This window comes from Pinus tabuliformis, chromosome 3_1, assembly GCF_031772625.1.
Source record: "Pinus tabuliformis cultivar Carrire ecotype Pingquan chromosome 3_1, CPIR1, whole genome shotgun sequence".
Lineage (NCBI taxonomy): Eukaryota > Viridiplantae > Streptophyta > Pinopsida > Pinales > Pinaceae > Pinus > Pinus tabuliformis.
In genome coordinates, this window is record NC_142301.1 from 252,822,161 (window position 1) to 252,841,802 (window position 19,642).

General features: G+C 36.9%; 2 protein-coding genes across 3 annotated transcripts in view; one reads left to right on the top strand and one right to left on the bottom strand.

The window, feature by feature from the left end:
• The window catches only part of LOC149186748 (uncharacterized), a 49,913-nt gene extending 42,138 nt beyond the window's left edge, over nucleotides 1–7,775 (top strand). The window contains exons 3-5 of the mRNA XM_089412366.1: nucleotides 5,821–6,700; nucleotides 6,815–6,956; nucleotides 7,081–7,775. Coding sequence (XP_089268492.1) covers nucleotides 5,821–6,700; nucleotides 6,815–6,956; nucleotides 7,081–7,585 — 1,527 coding nt within the window. The 3' untranslated portion in view covers nucleotides 7,586–7,775. The remainder of the gene's footprint in view (nucleotides 1–5,820; nucleotides 6,701–6,814; nucleotides 6,957–7,080) is intronic.
• The window catches only part of LOC149186747 (uncharacterized), a 220,715-nt gene that overhangs the window by 81,393 nt on the left and 119,680 nt on the right, over nucleotides 1–19,642 (bottom strand). For both annotated transcript variants that reach the window (XM_089411116.1, XM_089411115.1), the window contains 4 exons: nucleotides 10,816–10,895; nucleotides 10,322–10,463; nucleotides 10,012–10,092; nucleotides 9,524–9,628 (listed from right to left, as the gene is read on the bottom strand). In XM_089411116.1, coding sequence (XP_089267242.1) covers nucleotides 9,524–9,628; nucleotides 10,012–10,092; nucleotides 10,322–10,463; nucleotides 10,816–10,895 — 408 coding nt within the window. The remainder of the gene's footprint in view (nucleotides 1–9,523; nucleotides 9,629–10,011; nucleotides 10,093–10,321; nucleotides 10,464–10,815; nucleotides 10,896–19,642) is intronic.

Genomic DNA, 19,642 nt, shown 5'->3' on the forward strand with positions numbered 1-19,642 from the left:
GTGTTGACTGATGGTCAAATATTTTTGGGGGATGCGACACAACACCACGGTGGACTGCGATGGGCTGACAACGAAGACAAGAGGGAGCACGGTTTATATGGATCGAGGAAACATAAAGGATGTCACGGTTGATGGATCGGTGTTGGAGCAGAGGCAGAGGAGGAATTGTGACAGCAAAGAGTAGAGAGGGTTGGAGGTTGGGATGTGGTCATCTACAAGTTGTATGGCGGTTGTGTTGAGTCAGAAGTCAACGAGTTTGTTGGGCTACGTATCGCCTGGCTATGGAAAGCGGCAGTAGATAGGATATTTTGAAAAACGTTAGAATAGGAGTGTGGAAAGGCGGACGGAGAGGCAGCTGAAATTTTGCGCAACAGGGTTGCACGCAGGGCCAAAGCCAACGACTAGAGGAGGAATCTTGTGACGATGGTTGGACAGTCTTATGCCGACAATGGAACAGAGTGGCACAGAGTGGCGGCATGAAATAATTGAGGCGGTAATGCATGGCATCGTGGACACTATGGCGTGCGGCAGTGGTTAATTGACTACTATGGACCAAGTAAGAAGGTCGCTATGAACGACACTAGTTTGTCAAGAAGGGTTGGAACCGTTGAATGGGAAAAATGACTATTGACATTGCCCTGTTCGTTGGCTTGTACATTAGCAATGATGAAGATCCAACCTTGGTTGATGGATGGTAGAACTATTATTTATACGTCCAAGGTCGACTGAATTGAATATTTTTATAGTTCAATGTATATATTTTGAATTTTTTTCTTTTTTTCTAATATTTTCTTTTAAATGTATTTTTGTTTTCGTTTTAATAAATTATTTTTAAGATTTTTTGTTAATTAAATTTTCTTAATCTTTTTTTAATCTTTTTTTTTTAATTCTTTTTCTCTAATGTACTTTGTTTCTAATTTTTTCCTGTATTTTTTTCTTTTATTCTTTTTTTTTAATGGCCAAAGGCCTAACGATAAATTGGAGAACCTCCAAAAATTGGGTAGTGAAACGCTTCGATTATGACGGCAACAAGGTTGACGAAAAATTCAACGGCTAAAGTCCTGGGTCAGACTGGCTTTGTGCAACAATTAAGCAGCTAGAGGATCGAACAGCTCTAATACCAATGTAACAAACAAAGTTCGTATACTCAGAGGAATGCTCTAATACCAATGTAACGAACAAAGTTCGTATACTCACAGGAATGCTCTGATTCCAATATAACGAACAAAGTTCGTATACGCAGCAAAGTAATCTTCAAAATACTTCGAAGACAAAGACATCCATTGTAGGACAAGTAATTGAATATAGATATTATATAAAAGAAATGATATGAGATGATTACAATGAGAGTGAGGGCCTGCTTATATACCCTAGGCAAGTACCTCTTCACAACGGTTATGTCCTTAAGGACATACCTCTTCATTACTAACTATTTAGTTAATTAATCATTAATTATGATTATTATTGTTTAAATTATTTTCTATTATTTTACTATAAATTATATTCATAACATAAATTTTAAAACCAGTCCACAAATTTTGTGTTGAAGTTTGTTTACCTTAAGAACTGACTTTTTCCTTTCAACAAAATCTACAAGAAATGCTTGTGTGTCAATAAAAGCATGCATACTTTGACAAGCTTGGCAACTAATAAGGTCTTTTTGTAACATTATTGGGATTCATTGCAATAGTGGGGTGTGAGTATTGACAAATATGATGAAAAAAACCGAGCATTAGTAGGTGAGTTCGTTAGAGGATAGATTACATTTCTTTGGGGTGTTTTCCTACATGCATAATACTTGTTACCTGAAAATCAGACAATGGAACAATAGCAGAGTTAGGACTATTATGGGATTTCCTATGATTAATTTATGTTGCAAAATGGGATTTCTCATACGAATGATGTTTGAGCATTTTCAGTCATGGATTTCTGTCAAAGCACTTTTGAGTTCAGAGTGAGTGATTTTTGGCTTTATTGATTGGGGGCATATGTTAAAGAAGGGTATAAGGCATTCATGCTATTTTCAGTTTAGAGTATTGGCTTATTTGAGTGTTTCTCTCAAACAATCTCTGATTGAAACATAATCTCATCCAGTGTACCCTCTTTGGGCCTCAGCAACAGTAGCACTTCTGCTCAATTCGCTTCTAGGAGCATTCTTTCATCCAGGTCTAGCACCACACATTTGGTGCTAGTAGTAGCCCTTCAACAGGTTCTACGGGAACTTCTAATTTCTTTGGGAGTAGTAGTACTTCATTTGGGTTGAGCACCCTTTTATTTGGTTCTGGGAGTACATTTGGATCCAAGAATTAGCATATCTGAGTATTTCTAGGAGTGTACCAAGCGGCTAGGATCTGATTCCTTCTAACACTTAGTCTTGAGACATTACTTGAAGATAGATCTTTTTGACAATTCAACACTAAAAGAATGAAAATAAGCTGAATTTGCATTGTAAATGGGTGCATTTACAGTTGAAGTTGCTCAGTTTAAATTGTTCGAAAATGGCTTGAATTGGTTAAGTATCAGAGTTATTGAATACTTTGAACACTCTATTGTTCATGATACAATCAAAATCAGCAAATCCATTCTCACCGATATTCAAATCTGTTTACAACATACACAGGACAAAAGTTGAGTTTCTTAACTTTGAGTGAGAGCTCCAACAAGATGAATTACAGCAAAGGAATCAACATTTTGAACTGGTTTTTGTTCAAAACAATTCTCTATTTCAAATTGATTCCCATCAGCAACCAACACTTGATCAAATTAGCAATGCCAGTTTAGGAGCAGATTCACATGAAAATGTAGAGGTTCCACTTGCACTTCCCAAGCCCATCATCAGACCTTGGGAAGAAGTCATCAATAACAAGTATATAGCCGGTCTTGGATACAAAAAGGAAGTGACCTTTCAGCTCCCAGATAAGATAAGATAATTTTATTAACGTCCAACGAATGACTGCAAAAGTAGGTCAATAGGACTGAAGGATACATCTCGTACAAGTACAATGTGGGAGTGCAAATGCAATTCCTAGAAAATGCCAAAGCTAAAACTAGGATAAAATGATGTAAAGAAGGATACAACAATAGGACAGCCTCGAAAACATGTATATAACCGGAGCTGGAACAATCATTCTACCACCTGGGATTTGCTTTAGCTTGCTGTGGCAAGCCTAGGTCGATTTCTCCTCATCTACATTGTACTCTTGTGCCCAGATTTTTAATAAAAAAGTAAAGTTTGGTGCTGCTAATTGTGTGACTGGTTGTGCATGTGTGAAATTGCAATTTTGTGTACTGTTTCAAGTTACATGTTTCTGTTATTTACGGTCAATTCCAATTAGGAATATTACAGTTTGACTTGTATTAGAAATAGTTAGAGGATAGTGTGGTTTATGTTTCTCTAGCAGAGATCACTTGAATATTATTGTAATAGTGTATGAGGCTTTGAAATTCAACTTTATATAAGAGAATCCCCTCCTATTATAATGGTTGTTAATGTTTAGAGGAAACAATACTCTATCAGCTAGAGTTGAGTTGAAGATCTCTTGATGGCTATGTGATTTTTGGAGTTTCTACTCATGAGTGGCATTCCATCTTCTATATTTTGCTGAATTATGTTGCTGAAATTAATCCTTAATGCTGCTACAATAAGGGTTTTGAAATAAGGGCAGATTTGTCACTTGAAAATTAACTTTGGATGAGGTGCATTCTATCTAACGTTCTTGCTGTTTTTATTTCCTGGTTGAATCTTTCATGTTATGCAATTTCTGTGATAGCTTGCATGATGTTTCCAGCAAGAAATAAAATATTCCCTTATTTGTCATCGGCGCTTCGCATGTTCATACAAGGACACCTTTGGAAGAGTTTTTACTTCTCTCATTTTCAGCAATATAAATTCTGCAATCATTGGTAGAATTCTGAGTGTTGTTACAGCAACTTTTGCCTGCATTGATATTCATCGCTTTTAGACTCAAGATTCCCTATCAAATTTTGGCATTGGTCAATCCTCATCAACTACCACAAAAGATAAACTTCATAAATCAAATAATTTTCTGATTTACTAAGGAAACTCTTCGTCGTACCTTCAGCCCTCATTGCATAAACCTTAGCAATTCTAACCCCAGGAATAATCCACTTGTGCCAGAGGACAGTCGGTTTAATGCAATAAGAGATGCCATCATGCTGACAGCTAAGTTGCACGAAACGCCAAAATGTCTGTAAGTTTCCAAAACGGGTACGGCTGGAAACGTGACTCCCCAAAAATGGAAACGTTGCACGAAATGTTATATATATATATATATATATATATAAAGTGTTGCACACATCGCGATTTAATCGCGATAAAATCGGAAAATCGCGATTTTTTCAAAATGCCGATTCAAATCGCGATTTTTATCCAAAAAATCGGCGGAAATTTTTTTTAACGATTTTTATCGAAAAAATCGCGATTTTTTCGAAAAAATCGCGATTTTTAAGGAAAAAATCGCGGGAGGCGCGGGCAGCGGGGGTTTTATATGTAAAATCGATTTTTTGTTTATTCATTCAGCAGTCCGCCGCGGAGGAGAAGGAGGAGAAGGAGAAGAAGGGAGGGAGAGGGTTGCCGTCGCTTGTGGGAGCCGATTTTAGGAGGAATCCAAGCCAAGATCGCGAATTTGTCCATAAACCAGGTATGTAGATTAATTTTTTTTTGTTTTGGTTCTCTAAAAACTTTGTTTTTCATTGTTTTTAAAGAATTTTTAGAAATTTTTCATTGATTTGGGATGGGTTATTTGTTATGACTATGAGAACCAATTTTTGATTTTTATTTTCTCATTTTCTTTAAACATTGTTTATTTTTTTTTATTTTTCATTGTTTTTTGGGTTTAGAAATTCAAATTGGGATTTTGGAAATAATTAGCTTGTAATTTTGCAAATGCTAAATTGTAATTTGTATTTACTATTTACTATTATCATTTATGTAATCCTAAATTCCTATTTCCTAATCCTTATTTTTCCATAGGTTTGCAAATTCAAAATTCAAAAACAAACATGCCAAGGAAATTGGATCCTTTCTGGGAATATGGTGACCCTAAAACTCCGAATGATAGACAAAACTTGATTTGCAAGTTGTGTGGAAAGGAAATATTCGGGGGGGTGTACAGGTTGAAGTTCCACCTTGCACAAATCCCTGGACGTGATGTGGGGCCCTGTCTAAAGACAAATGCTGAAATTATCCAAAAAGCCATGAGAGCATTGGGAGAATTAGAGCACACTAGAGACGCCAAAGAAGAACTCAAAAGGCAACTAAGAAGGTCAGTTGAAGGAAGTGGGCCAAGTGGCACAGGTTCTACTGCAGCGTCAGTCAATCCGTTTGCTGCATCATCATATTTTGTTCCTCGAACCACACCTGGTTCACAACCAACTATCGGTTCAATGATGAAAAGAACTGAAAAAGAAAAAGCTGACAAGTTGATGACAAAATTTCTCCTCTGGAGTGATATTCCTTTCAGCATTATAAGGAATAATCCATTTTTCCAACCTACTCTTGATGCTGTTGCCAGTGTTGGCCCGGGGTACAAACTCCCTTCTCTTCATGATTTCAGAGGCCGGCTTCTTCAAGATGAAAAGCGTGACTGCACCCAAAGATTGGAGGATTTTAGGGCATCATGGGCACAAACAGGATGCACTGTTATGTCAGATGGTTGGACTGACCAAAAGGGGAGAACCCTTATAAACTTCTTGGTTAGTTGTCCCTTGGGGACTATGTTTATCAAATCTGTTGATGCAACTCATCAAATCAAAGATGCAAAAAATTTATGTGATTTGCTGGATGTGTTTATTTTGGAGGTGGGTGCAGAAAATGTTGTCCAAGTCATAACGGACAACGCTGCAAATTATGTTGCTGCTGGTAGATTGCTTATGGACAGGCATCCTACTTTATTTTGGACACCTTGTGCTGCCCATTGTATTGATTTGATGTTAGAGGACATAGGGAAAATTCCCTTTGTCAAAGAGGCTGTTGACTCATCAAAAACCATCACAAAATTTATTTACAATCACACATCTGTGCTTAGCTTGATGAGAAAATGCACCAACAACAAAGAGTTGGTGCGCCCCGCCATTACACGGTTTGCGACGAGTTTCATATCTCTTCAATCCCTCTTGAATTCTATGTGGGATTTGAAGAGAATGTTTGTTTCAGAGGAGTGGCGTTCTTCGCCAATGAGCCGCAAACCAGAAGGAGAGGCCGTCTGCAGACTTGTTTCATACCAAGAAGACTTCTGGGCGGGAGTGCAGGAGGTGTGCGCTGTCACAGAACCTTTGGTAAAGGTTCTTCGGTTGGTAGATGGTGAGAAGCCCGCAATGGGCTATTTGTATGAAGCCATGGATAGGGCCAAAGAAGCCATTCGGTCCTACTATGATGACAAGGGAGATGATGGGTTCCAGAGACAACTCCTTCTATGGAAGGTCATTGATGAGCGATGGAACAACACACTCCATCGTCCCATTCATGCTGCTGGCCTTTTCCTGAACCCTGCATTTTCTTATGCATGTGGGTTTAATTTTGATGTTGAGGTCGTGGAAGGATTATTAACCTGTGTCCAGAAGATGGTGAAAACTCCAGAAGAACGTATGGAGGTCTCTAGACAAATTGAGCAATATAAGTTGTCAGGTGGCACATTTGGCTTTGAGATGGCTATCAATGATAGGACGGTTAAAATCCCAGGTATTTTTTAGTTTGTAGTATGTACTTTGTAACTTTGTTTCAAATTTCATTGTTTCTTCAAATTCCATTTTTTTCTTATGTTTATTTAAAATTTTCTTTGTAATTTTGTTGTAGACGCATGGTGGAAGATGTATGGTGGCAGAGTACCCCTTTTGCAAAATCTTGCCGTGCGCATCCTCAGCCAAACATGCAGCTCCTCGGGATGTGAGCGCAATTGGAGTGTATTTGAAAAAATACACAACAAGAAGCGCAATAGGTTAACACTTAAACATTTAAAATATTGCAAATTTCCAAATAAATTTTTGAATTCATTAAAGTTTTAAACAATATTTTTTTTATAATATTAATTATTAATTTATTATTTCATGAACTTTGTACAGGTTGGAGTCCCATAGACTTAATGACATGGTCTATGTCTACTACAATCTTCGATTGTGGGTGAAACAACTAGAGAAGACACCTGATACGGAAGCCATCTCATTGGATGGGATTGACACCACTGCTGAATGGAGGGTTGAGACCGAGAGGCCTCTCATGGATCCCACTGAGGATTGGTTAGTGCAGGATGAGGGGGAGGAGGAGGGGGAGGAGGAGGAGGAGGAGGAGGAGCAGGAGCAGGAGCAGGAGCAGGAGGAGGAGGAGTTGGAGGAGCAGGAGGAGGAGGTGACACCGCCTACCCGGGCTACCCGGGCTACCACTACCACCAGTAGAGGACGTGGTCTCCGTCCACCTCAGCCTCTTGTAGCTGCTACTACTAGTTCTTCAGCTTCTAGAGCACGTCAGACTCCACTGCCATTTCCACCACCACAGGCACCAGCTTCTACATCTAGAGGGAAAGAGAAAGCTGTGCCATATTCTCGCAAGAGGGGCAGAGGAAATCAATAGGATTAGACTTTCATTTTATTGTATATGACATTATGACATGATGAGATACATTATCATATTTTTTGTTGATATTTTGAGGCTGAGTTGGACTTGGGACTCAGGACTTACTATTCAGGACATGATTCAATGTTATGTGTGATTTTAGCGCTAGAAATGATATTGAACATCTTATATATTAGTTTTTTTATCATATTTATGTGTCAATGTATTTATTTTATGTTGTAGATGGTTTAGATATTAAAAAAATTGAAAAAAAATGAAAAAAAATGAATATTTTTGTGCCAAACGATTTTTTCCGATTTTTTCCCGATTTTTTCCCGATTTTAACGATTTTTCCGATTTTTTCCCGGCGCCGATTAAATCCCGATCGCGATGTGTGCAACATTGATATATATATATATATATATATATATATATATATATATATATATATCTCTGTGTGTGTGTGTGTGTGCATATTTCATTTTACAAATAAGTTAATAATGCATCTTGCAAGAAAAAAAAAGAATGAAACACATAAATGACATTTTAGAAGGAAAACTCAGTCTATGTTAACTCGCATAGATGATTACATGATTCAAAATCCAAAATTATCCTTTATAAATGAGGTTGTACATCCAAGATTTGAAAATCAGCCTTTATACACGAGGCTTTACATCCAAAATCAACCTTTATACATGGCTATATATGCTGGAAATGAAATATAACATGAGCTAATGACAAATGCAATTACATATCTTATAATCCTAATCTTCATCTTCATTAACAAAAATAGAACAAGTTGTTTTTTTAGCAGAACTAGAGTGTGGATTGATTAGAGATAAATTAGTTTGTGGAGTGATTAGAGATAAAATTGAGTGTTATATTAAATTTATTTTGGCCATAGAAGGGCCCCACAACCTTCTTGGGTGCTTGAGTGAGCCCACAAAAGCAAAAAAGTCAAGGAAACAAGGCAAAATTGGGTGGAAACGGGGCAGATTTGGGCCAAAACGCCCCTGAAACGTTTCGGTGGCGTTTCCAAATCAGGAAACACCACCAAGGCGTTTCATCCGCGTTTCAGTCACATTTCGGCATTTCAAGGAGTTCCGGGTACACCACCTTGGGAGGCGGTTCCTGCAACATAGGCTAACAGTGATAACCCTCTTGATTACCCTTAGGCTTCAACCACTGATGGGACTTTGTAGCTTAAGTGAAAGTCCAATCAGTAAGTAGATAAGGACTCTTCATTCCTTGCCATGTCCATATGAGAAGGTAACAGTTACCCACTTGCATAAAGGGGTAACCATAGAAGAAAATTTGTCCCATGATACAAATTTCCAGCTAGCAGCGGCACATATCCCAGAGATAGTAGCGTCCCCAGGGCTTTTCTTTCACTCTTTACAAGGGGCATGAAAATGAGGCCTAGATAGGGATAACATATGTATATCACTGCATATTTAACACCCACCATCTATCCCTTTCTCCATTGTCCTTTTGGGTTAGTTGTTTTCAGTTGCTCCTATTGGTTCCTTGTTTGCCTCATCCTATGAGAAGAAGGGGCCTGGAAATGCCCAGAGTTTAATGCAGCTGCAAACAAGAAAGAATTAAAGAGCATGCGCCAAATGTTAAAATGTAGAAAAATGGACAGGGATGAATTATACTTAAAATCCAAGTTAACTTGGGCTCTAACCCCTCATGCAAGGCCATGACCCTAGTCCCCTACTTATCATAATCTATCAAAATAAAAGGGACTTAAAGAACATACCAACCCCTATGAGCAATGAACTAGCCATCCTAAAAGGGGATTTAAATGAAATGAAATGAAGCTTGTTAAAAAAGGCAATTAAAGCAAAGAAAAGGGCTGAATAATGGGTGGAAAACTACCACCTCTACACTGCAACAAAGAAAATTGATCCTATGGAACTTAAAAGCAAATAAAAACATATGAAATTTCGGTACCTGATTCACTTGATCAAGCTTGCTTATTATATTAAGACGAACATCAGGACATTCGTCTTTCAGAAGCGCGAGGAAGACTGGAAGAAGTTGCTCAACTGTCGCTTCCTGCAGTCAATGTAAGCAATTGCAGGGTAAATCCATTAAATGAAATTCATACGTTACTGCCAAGTATGTCCCAAGTTTATGCATTATAATTTACAAAACTGAAATACAAACAAGTTGTTATTCAGAAAACCAAATAATCAACCACATTTGACACTAATGACGGATATAATATCATTCAATAGTGAGGAATGAATATTCAATGCATGATTTCCTATATAGCAAACTTCAACACTTTCCTATAGACTATTTTGCCAATTATACTTGATGCTCATTTTAGCTTCACATAATCAATATGTTAGTAAAGAAAATAAAAGCAGTCCCAAACCACCTTACAATGGCTTATGAGATTGTATGATCGTCACATAATCATGTGTAAAGCTTACCTTCCCTAAGATAGGTGCCATTCCCATGATTACAGATGCCAACGCACACCGGACATGCTGAGACGCATCTGTTGACAGTTCCTGTCATACAAGGTAGACAACTTTGATAACCAATATAGCTTGTCATGAAATAAATTACAATCCATCATTGATAAATAAATTTTTTATTTATAGCAGGTAGCTGTCAAATAAGAAACAGAAAATCTGTAAATAAATTAAAAACATAACATATGTCAGCTCTATCATATATCTATGCTACATTAACAGAGTTTTGCATCTCAAATGGAATATTACATGCAGTGAGACACACCTTCACACAGGGAAGGATTTGCTGAATAGCAAGCTGATTATTTATTATTCTACAAAACTTGGCCACCTTTCCTGCTGCTGCAATTCGTACTTCTGCTTCATTGTCACGTAGCAACTTAACATATGCAGGCAGGAGTTCCGTCCTTGACACAAGATTCAGCAAAGTATTATTCATTTGAATAGGACTGTACTTCATCATCCATTATAAATTCTCCTATTTGAAATCACAGTATCCTTTGAAAATATCACCTTAAAAGACAGCTTAAAACCTCAATTCAATGCATTAATTCCCTGTGGTCGATTGTATATATTCAAAATATTCTTAGGCCAAATACTTCTGAACAGAAAACATTTGAAGGCCTACAATAAATTATGCCCAACCTATGTTGACAATTTGAACTTCATACAGGTCATCATATTCTCAATGAATTTTTGGGAGAATTAACATATACGCATACAAACAGTATTGCATAACAGCATAGGAATGAGAAATACCTTGTATTCTCAGGACCAACTGCCTCACAAAGCTCGCTTAGTTGATTTGCAACCATGTAACGAACTCGCCAAGATTTGTCCTGTTTATACAAGCATAAACTCCTTGTTGGTGACTATTACTTCTACAAAATTCAGTTTTATCACAATAGCCAAGGTATTTTAAGATAATGAAAAACTGCACTACGAAATCTAGTTGAACATTTGTGTTGGTAAAGCATATTTGGAAACCACATGTCAAAATGATTTGTCATCGCATCATTAATGTTATGAATATAATTCATATAAAAATAATAATATAAATATAAATATAATAATAATAAATAATAATTATTTAACTAATGGTTAGTTAATTAGTAATGAAGAGGCATGTCTTAGAGACATTACCATTCATGAATTCAATATACAGTTACATGTCTTACAATGGACAGTTATGTCTTTGAGTATTTTATAGATTTCCAATGCGTATATGACTTTTGGTCATTACATTGCTATCAAGGCCATGTTGGCTGATCACCAGGTCTTTGGCCATCAACCTCCCGTCAACCTTGTTCTTGTGTAATTGAAGCGTTACACTCAAAGTTTGGAGTTTCTCCATTTTCGGTCAGGACCTTGGCCACTTAAAAAAAAAAAAAAAATAGTTAAAAAAAAGAGAATTGGAAAAAATATTATAAAAGAAGAGTTAAAAAAAATATTTAATTAAAAAAAAAGGCCAATGGCCATTGACATTTCAATGATTCTAGTAAAAAAAAATAGTCCGATGTAAATTTTGAAGGAGAACATTCATATATATAAAAAGGTTCTACATTATTGATAAAAAGTGCATGATAAAGTCAAAAGGGAATCTTTCCAAATATCTTTAAAACTATACGTAAGAGAAGGAAGAGTAGATAAGATTATCTTGATTCTTCATTAAGTGGTTTACAAGCTCATGGTTTTAGCAACCCATGGTAATTGCCCATGGTATTTTCAAGGTAAAATAAAAACAAAAGGAATACAAAATATCTTTATGTGAATGGTAAGTTTTACTTTTTACGTGGAGAAAATTAACCAAGTCAAAGGCACATAAGTGGACATATATTTTATATTATACCCCAAAAAGGTGAATAGCCATGTTTCACTAGGGTTGTAACTTTTCAAAAAGAAAGAAAATAGATTATAAATATATATAGAAAAAAAATGTTTATAAAAAAAATAATAATAAAACAAAATAAAGTTAAAAAAAGAAAAAGAAAGTTAAAAAAAATAATTTAAAAAAAAAGAGAGTTGTTGAGAATATAAAAAAAGATATATATATATATATATATTAAAAAAATAAAAATTAAATAAAATCAAGTCAAGAAAAATGGACCCTAATTCGAAAATAATGAAGGAAGTAGTCAAGATGTGTCCCACACAACAATCACTATTTTGGACTAAATTTCCATTTTGTTTAGACGAAATTGGATATACTTATATTCAAAAAAATGCAATTTAAGATGTCTGAGGTGTGGAAGATTATTTAGTACCGAAGAGAATAATGATAACGAGAAAATACAAATAAAACGATTAAAGGAAGAAATCGCAAAACTTCAACAAAAGAACGAAGCATCAGAGAAGAAATATAAAAATCTTGAAGATCGATTTCATGAAAAATCATAGAAAATAATGAGGAGATTTTGTGCCTCAAAGACCATAATCAAAAATTCCTTGAACAGGTCAAAAATTCCAAGATTAAGAAGCAAAAATTAAAGCAAGAGAATCACCCCTTTTGAGGGAGGACATGTCCCCCTCAAATTTGACTAATAGCCGCCCTCAAAATTTAAATATATATATAATAAACAAATAAATAACATTTTTTTAAATAAACTTAAAACTTCAAAGAAAAATGAATAACAAATATCAAAACCTAAACTAATTTGCAATCCCTAACTCACTCATTCGACTTACCAAGCTTACCTCTACTTGGCTTACCACGTAGCGCTATTTGACTTATCAGTTGATTGTTGCCTCTCTTCCCCCACGACGCTCCTTCAATGCCCATTGTCCACTTTTAATTTTCAGTTTTAACTTTTGAGTCTTGACTCTGGATATCGATAACCTTAAATTGATCCTTTGACTCCATACTCTTTACTATTTTGAGTTTTAGTTATATCAATTTACCATTCTAGTCTTTAGTCTTCAGTATCTACTATAGTATATATTCCATAGTACTAATCAAATTCTAGAATGATGAATATGGATCAATGTATTTCATTATTGAATCACATGGTGTATGAATGAATGTTGTATGCATCAGTATGAATGAAGAGTATGGATCAATGTATTTAATTATTTAATTCAAAAATGTACGGATCAATGTATTTATATTAATAAAAAAAAACTATATACCCGATGTCCCTCCTAAATTTCCCTAAAATTTGAGGCTATTCCCACACATACCCCCTCATGCGTCTCCCTGCACTTGCGTCCCCCCATCCCGGAGTCTTGGTGAGACATTGGAAAACAAAATGCAAAGTTTTAGGAACAACTCCCATCAATAAAGTGAGTGATTGGGAGCTCAGTTAGTTTTTATATTCAAGAATAAATAGGAGCATAGGATGATAATTAAGGACCTCATATATTTTTCTATGTTATCATTTCTCTAGTATTGTCGGTGATTCAAGTTGTAGTAGAAGGCAGCCCACTGCCCTGATGTTATGATAGACTTTGAAAAAAACAAGAAGACTCTTCTATTACGTATTTCAGTGTTCTTCATTTAAACAAGGGTTCCAACAGGATCCTTTGGTAGGGCCTGTTGCCCACCAAAAGTGGGTACCCCTAAGAGAGCTTCTTTCCTAGTCATCTTCTTTAGCGAGCGGCCCATGAGAACCACCTCATACTTGGTGTGATGTGCCACTTTATCTCTTCTCCCTGCATTAGTTGTATGCTTCCTCGCCCATCTGATGAGGCATATGTTAGAAGGTGGGCAATCTGACCCAAAAGGTATGTTTTTCATTGTGCAATCAGTTGCTTATGCTTGCTTTTCATTGCGCATTTTGGGCATGGATTATTGGGTAACTTGGAAAGGGGAAGGGCTTTGACAGTGGTTTTTTCCCTCACCTTAAATGGGGGGTTAATAATAATCTTCAATCCTAGTCCCATGGGATCTCCCCTATTGGCCTATGACTCTAGGAAGGGCACTAGTTGGGAAACCCTGATTTTGGTAGTGTAGTCCTGTTTTCCCATTCCACATTTTTCACTCCCCTCCAAACATTACAAGCCCTATTACATCATTTTCCTTCTTTAGGTCCACATGACCACTAAGGTCCACAAGGCACTAGCACCCCCTTCCTTCATCCACATATCTGGTGGGGCCTAGAAATGTTGCCCCGAAGGTTGATGTAGCTAAAAGAAATTTAAAAGCATATCATGGCCACAAGCAATAAACAAAAGAAAAAAATATTATAAAATGCAAAAGATCACAGGGACATTTAATATAGCACATGAGAAAAAGCCAAACATGAGCTCTACCCTTTATCATGGCCATCATTGTGGTTCCTAGGCCCATGAGTGCCCCTCACATCATTAAGGAACACATGCATGTCTCAACCCCTAGTGGGCGATGAACTGCCCCACCTTAAGGGGGTAATAATTGCTTTACCTCATTCATAGCATGCTCTCATTTCCTAGAGCCTCGAGCAGTAATACAAAGAAAAATCAAGAAAAGGAAAAGGGCAAATAACGAGGGATGGAAAAACAAAGGCTGGGGTAACTCATGTATCTACAATTGCTCCCTCCTATATTTAGATACCCAATATGTGAACATCCCTCATCATTGTCATCCTTATACCCATGGCATCTGGGCATGAGATCCCTATTTCCCCATCCATTTCATCATCATCCACATGTCACCTATTAAATGTAGGACGTACCAAGGACCTGTCTTTCCCCTTAGGGCCTGGGAACGGCTAATAGGGTTGTCTACTAACCACTGTTGGCTAGGGAGGTAACACTATTACAATATTAAAGCCCCAAATTTGGAATAGAAGCCCCATATGAAGTCTTAATGTGCTTTGATTAACAAGCTTGATTCACTTAGATGCACTAATGAATTATCGTATCTGATGGTGAGGATGCAGCACTGGACATTATACATGATTAGCAGGTGATTTCATCATGGGTTGGGCAACTTAACTAGGACTTAGGTCCATTAGAGGAGCATATGAAACCCTCTAGGTGAAGCGTTGAGAGCCATCGAACTCTTGTTACTTGCAAAGCATCTTTACTTCATGGGCACCTACAACACTGCAGCAGTTTGCATTTTGCCCATATTATTCACGAGATGATGCACTTAGATCAGCATGCCCCCAGCCAACTTAGCAATGTACACATGGTTTGGTAGCTGACCTAAGGCCCATATGAGGTTTGACTCACCTTTTGAGACATGGGAGTGTTAGCACCATTCTCCGAGCCTTCAACAATGGAGCAGATTCAAGCTATTCTATCACTTAGAGCCCATAAGACCCATTTTGTGCCCCAAACAAAAAATTGTGGTCCACTTGACGACTTGCATGGATGTTTAGGGGCCAAACACTAGTAGTGATTTATGGAGCCCTCTTCACTCACTTTGGCAGAGAGAGCTCAAGGCATGCCTCCAAGAGGCCCATGTATTGATGACATCAGCATTTTTGCCCTCTTGTGGGTTTATCTTTATGATTTTTCATCAGCTATGTGGTTGGCTTGTAACTACAATTAATTTTAGCACATCGTTTGACAACTAAGAGGGGCTTTAGGCTAAAATTAGACTTGATAGAACATGTATAAATAGATGAGAGCTCATTTGAGCTTCCCATCATCATCACACTTGGGTTCGATCTCTTCAGAAGAACTCACACTTGTTTCTTTGGCTATTGGAAAATCTTTTGGATGCATTTTGACATTAAGAGCTAATTCACATTTCTTCTCCAGGGCTATTTCTTGGATCTTAGATGGATATATTGCATGTCATCTTGTAAGTGCCTTATGTTAATGGAATTTTTCTCTTGAATGTGTTTAATGTATGGAATTGCTACTTCCGAAATGTGCTAATTGTGCCCTAATTATTGAAAATGGCTTTCTAGTTGAGTATTGCATATGTTAATGTATAGCATGTAATGAATGTTCCTAGCAGAGGAAATACTTGAAACTCTCCATGAAACTCCATTATCTCTTGAAGTGGGTAAATTTTTAGAATTGGTACCTAAGGCATCAATTTTAAGCCTCCTTAGAGACGATTTAGCTCATGTTAAGCTTTCTAAGACTTCACATGCCCAAGGGAAAAGGCACTAATCCAAGTCCTTGGTGGCTAAACGTAATTTTTCTCCATAATTTCTCCTCTCTAATTGTCGGTCCTCTTAAAATACGACGGTTATCTAGGGCTTAGAGTCGATTGCATAGGAGGATTTTTGGTGGGATTCCATGAGACTAAACATCAAACCTAGGGTCTTGACTACTTAACCTCAAAGTTTGGAGGGCATCCACTTGGATTTCAGCCATAAAATTTCTTGCCCTAGGAGTTGCCCTAAGAGGGAAACCCTAGCTAGTTTTCCTCAACCCGGGGACTTCCTTGAGGGTTGTATAAGCTTAGTATTTGGTGAACTAAATCATAAGAAGCCCTTTCTTCTCATTGTGTTGATCTTGGAAGTACCTTCATCCACGAAAATTCATGAAAATCGAGGTCTTGTGAAATCCATTATTAGGTCTCTCATACAGTGTGAAGTGCCTTTGAAGCCTTATATCACAACTTTTAAGCATTCCTTGAGAGGTCCTTGTGTATCACCTTGCACCTAAAACCATAGAACTTCTATTATAGTGGATCATTATCTCACTGGGATTCCTCCCATCGATGAAAGTCCGTAAAGAGCAGGGAACCTTGATTGTGGTGACAATGGGCCATTGTCCCATTGTTAGCACTTAATCTAGATTTTGTCTTGTAGTGTTTCCCTCTCCAAGGCCTGCTAGATTTTGTGGTAATAAAGTCCACTCAAAGAGAAGACTAAAAACCCTTGTATGCATCTCTTGTTATCTTTTAATCATGTTTTAGTGATCATTACAAAATTTTGTAGTAGGATTACCCCTGTAGTAGACTAGAGAGTAAGTTAATTCATGTTATTTCCAACATTTATGTGTTTTGATTCATGTCTTTAAACAACATTTATGTGATTTATACTTCATGTACTTCATGTTTGATGAGAACTCTAAGATTACCAAAAAGTGTAGGGATTGAATAACTAATTGCAACCCTTACGATCCTAGTTCATCAATTCATTAATTTAGTTTTTAATTCCATAACAAATGCCCTTCGACCTTTGTTTGTCTTTGCACATTGTTAGATGACTTGGAGTAAAGATCACAAGGTTGATGGTGTGAAGCAACAGGGGAATGACTTGTCATAGGTGAACACATTTCATTTATGCAATTTTTCACAATGCTAGTTTCAAATTAGACACTTGTAGTTGCATATATAGTGCACAAGGCCTCATAGCTTTCCATGAACCCAGTTTGACATTTAAAGTGAGCTGACATATTGAAGTTTCAGCAATGTTGCAAACCTCGTGTTAGCAAAAACATAGCCAAGGTTTCAGAAACAAACACATCAGCAACATCCGACAAACATTGGAAAATATCAACAAAATTATAATAATACAGATATTTCATTTTTGTCAAAAATTTTAACATCCAAAGCAGCAACAACATCAAACAAATGCATTGCCAAAAAAATATGAAAAGAGAATTGATATAAGATGTATAATATGTCTAGTGATACATCACATGATTGCATATCAACGTAAAATCATGTCCTTAGTCCTAACTCCAAAGGCTAAAAATATCATCAAAAACATAATAAATGCATCTGATCATCATGAGCCATCTAGAATGAAATGAAATAATGAACTAGTGATTGCATCTGCCCCTTTACAAGAAAAGGTAACAACTATTTCTCTAAAGGAAGAAGCCCCTAGGCCTAGTGGGATGCTAATCTTCTCTATAAGAAATACACCCTAGACCTTGATGTCCTCCACTAGTGTTACTACCAAGACCAACTTGCGTTGTCAAACTTCGTGAAGGGGGTGGCTCTAGTGCACTCACAATGTCAACAGTCACCTCTCGTGAAGGCGTCTTCTCTAGATCCTCCACCTCCTCTTCCTTTTTCTCTCATTTGCTACCTCCTCCTATACCCAATCACGCGTTCATTCCATGATAGGTCTCAACCCTCCATGCAGCAATGGTGTCAATCCAATCCAACGAGACGACCTCTACATCACGTGTTTTCTGACTTTGCCTCACCCACAATAGAAGATTGTAGTAGACATAAGCCATATCATTATGGCATTGGGAGTCCAACCTATATGAGAGTCATAAATTATAAATTATTAATAATCATAATACATAATTTAGAGGGTGATTGAACGGAATTTGATCATTATATTAGTTGGCATCCATCTTGATCCTTTCAGAGTGGAAAAGTTGGAGTAATCAACTCACAAAACCATTCTTCTCAATGGATCCCAATTGGGCGAATTAGGGTTCTAAACCTTTCTAGAGGTAGTTTGAAAAATTCTTGAAGATTTTTGGCATCCAAAAACTCTCGCTTGTAACAAACCCCTTAGCATTGTTCTACACTCGGATACATTTCCAACAACACAAGAAAGACCTCAAATGAAGTTTGTGTGCAAAGGTTATGCCACCCAGAAGTTGACCTTCCTGTTTTGACCACCATGATTCGAAAGGATGCCATGTCAACCCCATTACGCATGGAAAAGGGGTTGGCCATGTGAACATGGTGAAGAAGACCCTAGAAGAGTCAATATTGTAACTATAGTTAAGAGTTCGAATCAAACTCAACCACTTGTAGGCTATCAGGTTGTGTTATAATCGGGCCACTAGGAGGAAAATGGGTTCCATTCTATTTGAGTGCATTTTGTTCCATAGATGAGCAAAGTAGCTACGAGTGGATACAGAGAGAGAAAACAAAGAGGATTTGTGTTATGCAGCATCCCATCAGCCAGAGGTCTCAATCTTTTTTATTTGCACCATTTCCATTCAAAGAAAGACAAAGTAAAGAAGCGTCATCTTTTAGCTAGATTTTTCCCCATAAGGGTTTCCCATATCATATCTTGTGTTGTTATGGTTATGAGTGATTGTATTTTTGTATGTTCTCCATTTTTTGCATTTTACATATTGCATACATGAAAACGGTAAATTAATAAACTTTGAAATCTAAGGAAAATAACACTAATAGTATAGATTTCAGATTTTATGCATAATTTTAACAAATCTGTTGTGACGAACTATCCAGTGGAATATCCATAGTAGTTTACGTATCATATTGGTATCAAAGCAAGTTTCTTTGGGTATATTGTCGGAAGTTGAAGGGGATCCAAATCGATTAAGTTGAAAGTCATAAAACCCAAGGCATGGCCAACAAATCTATTAATAAACCTCAAAGATCCAACAAAAGAGAGATTCGCAACATTGGAAGAGGTTGTAGATATCAGTCATAATATGAACCTTCTCATGTCGGCTCTAGAAAAAAGCTTGGAATTGGAAAAGATGGAGTTTCCAACTCAGAGGTCAGATCTCATAGGAAATTGGGGGATCAAGAAGAACCAGAGAAGGAGGCTACAAGAGAACCTGAAAAAGAACAAACCAAACTGAGTTCCATGAACCATTCTTGTTTCAAATGGAAGTGAAATTCGAATTTGAGATCAGTGGTTGAAGTAAAATCTCAATCTCACTTCAAATCAATGGTTGAGATTTATCAAAATCACTCGTGTAATTAAATTACACTTATAAGACTTTTCATAACCTAAAGTTAAAAGGATCTTCA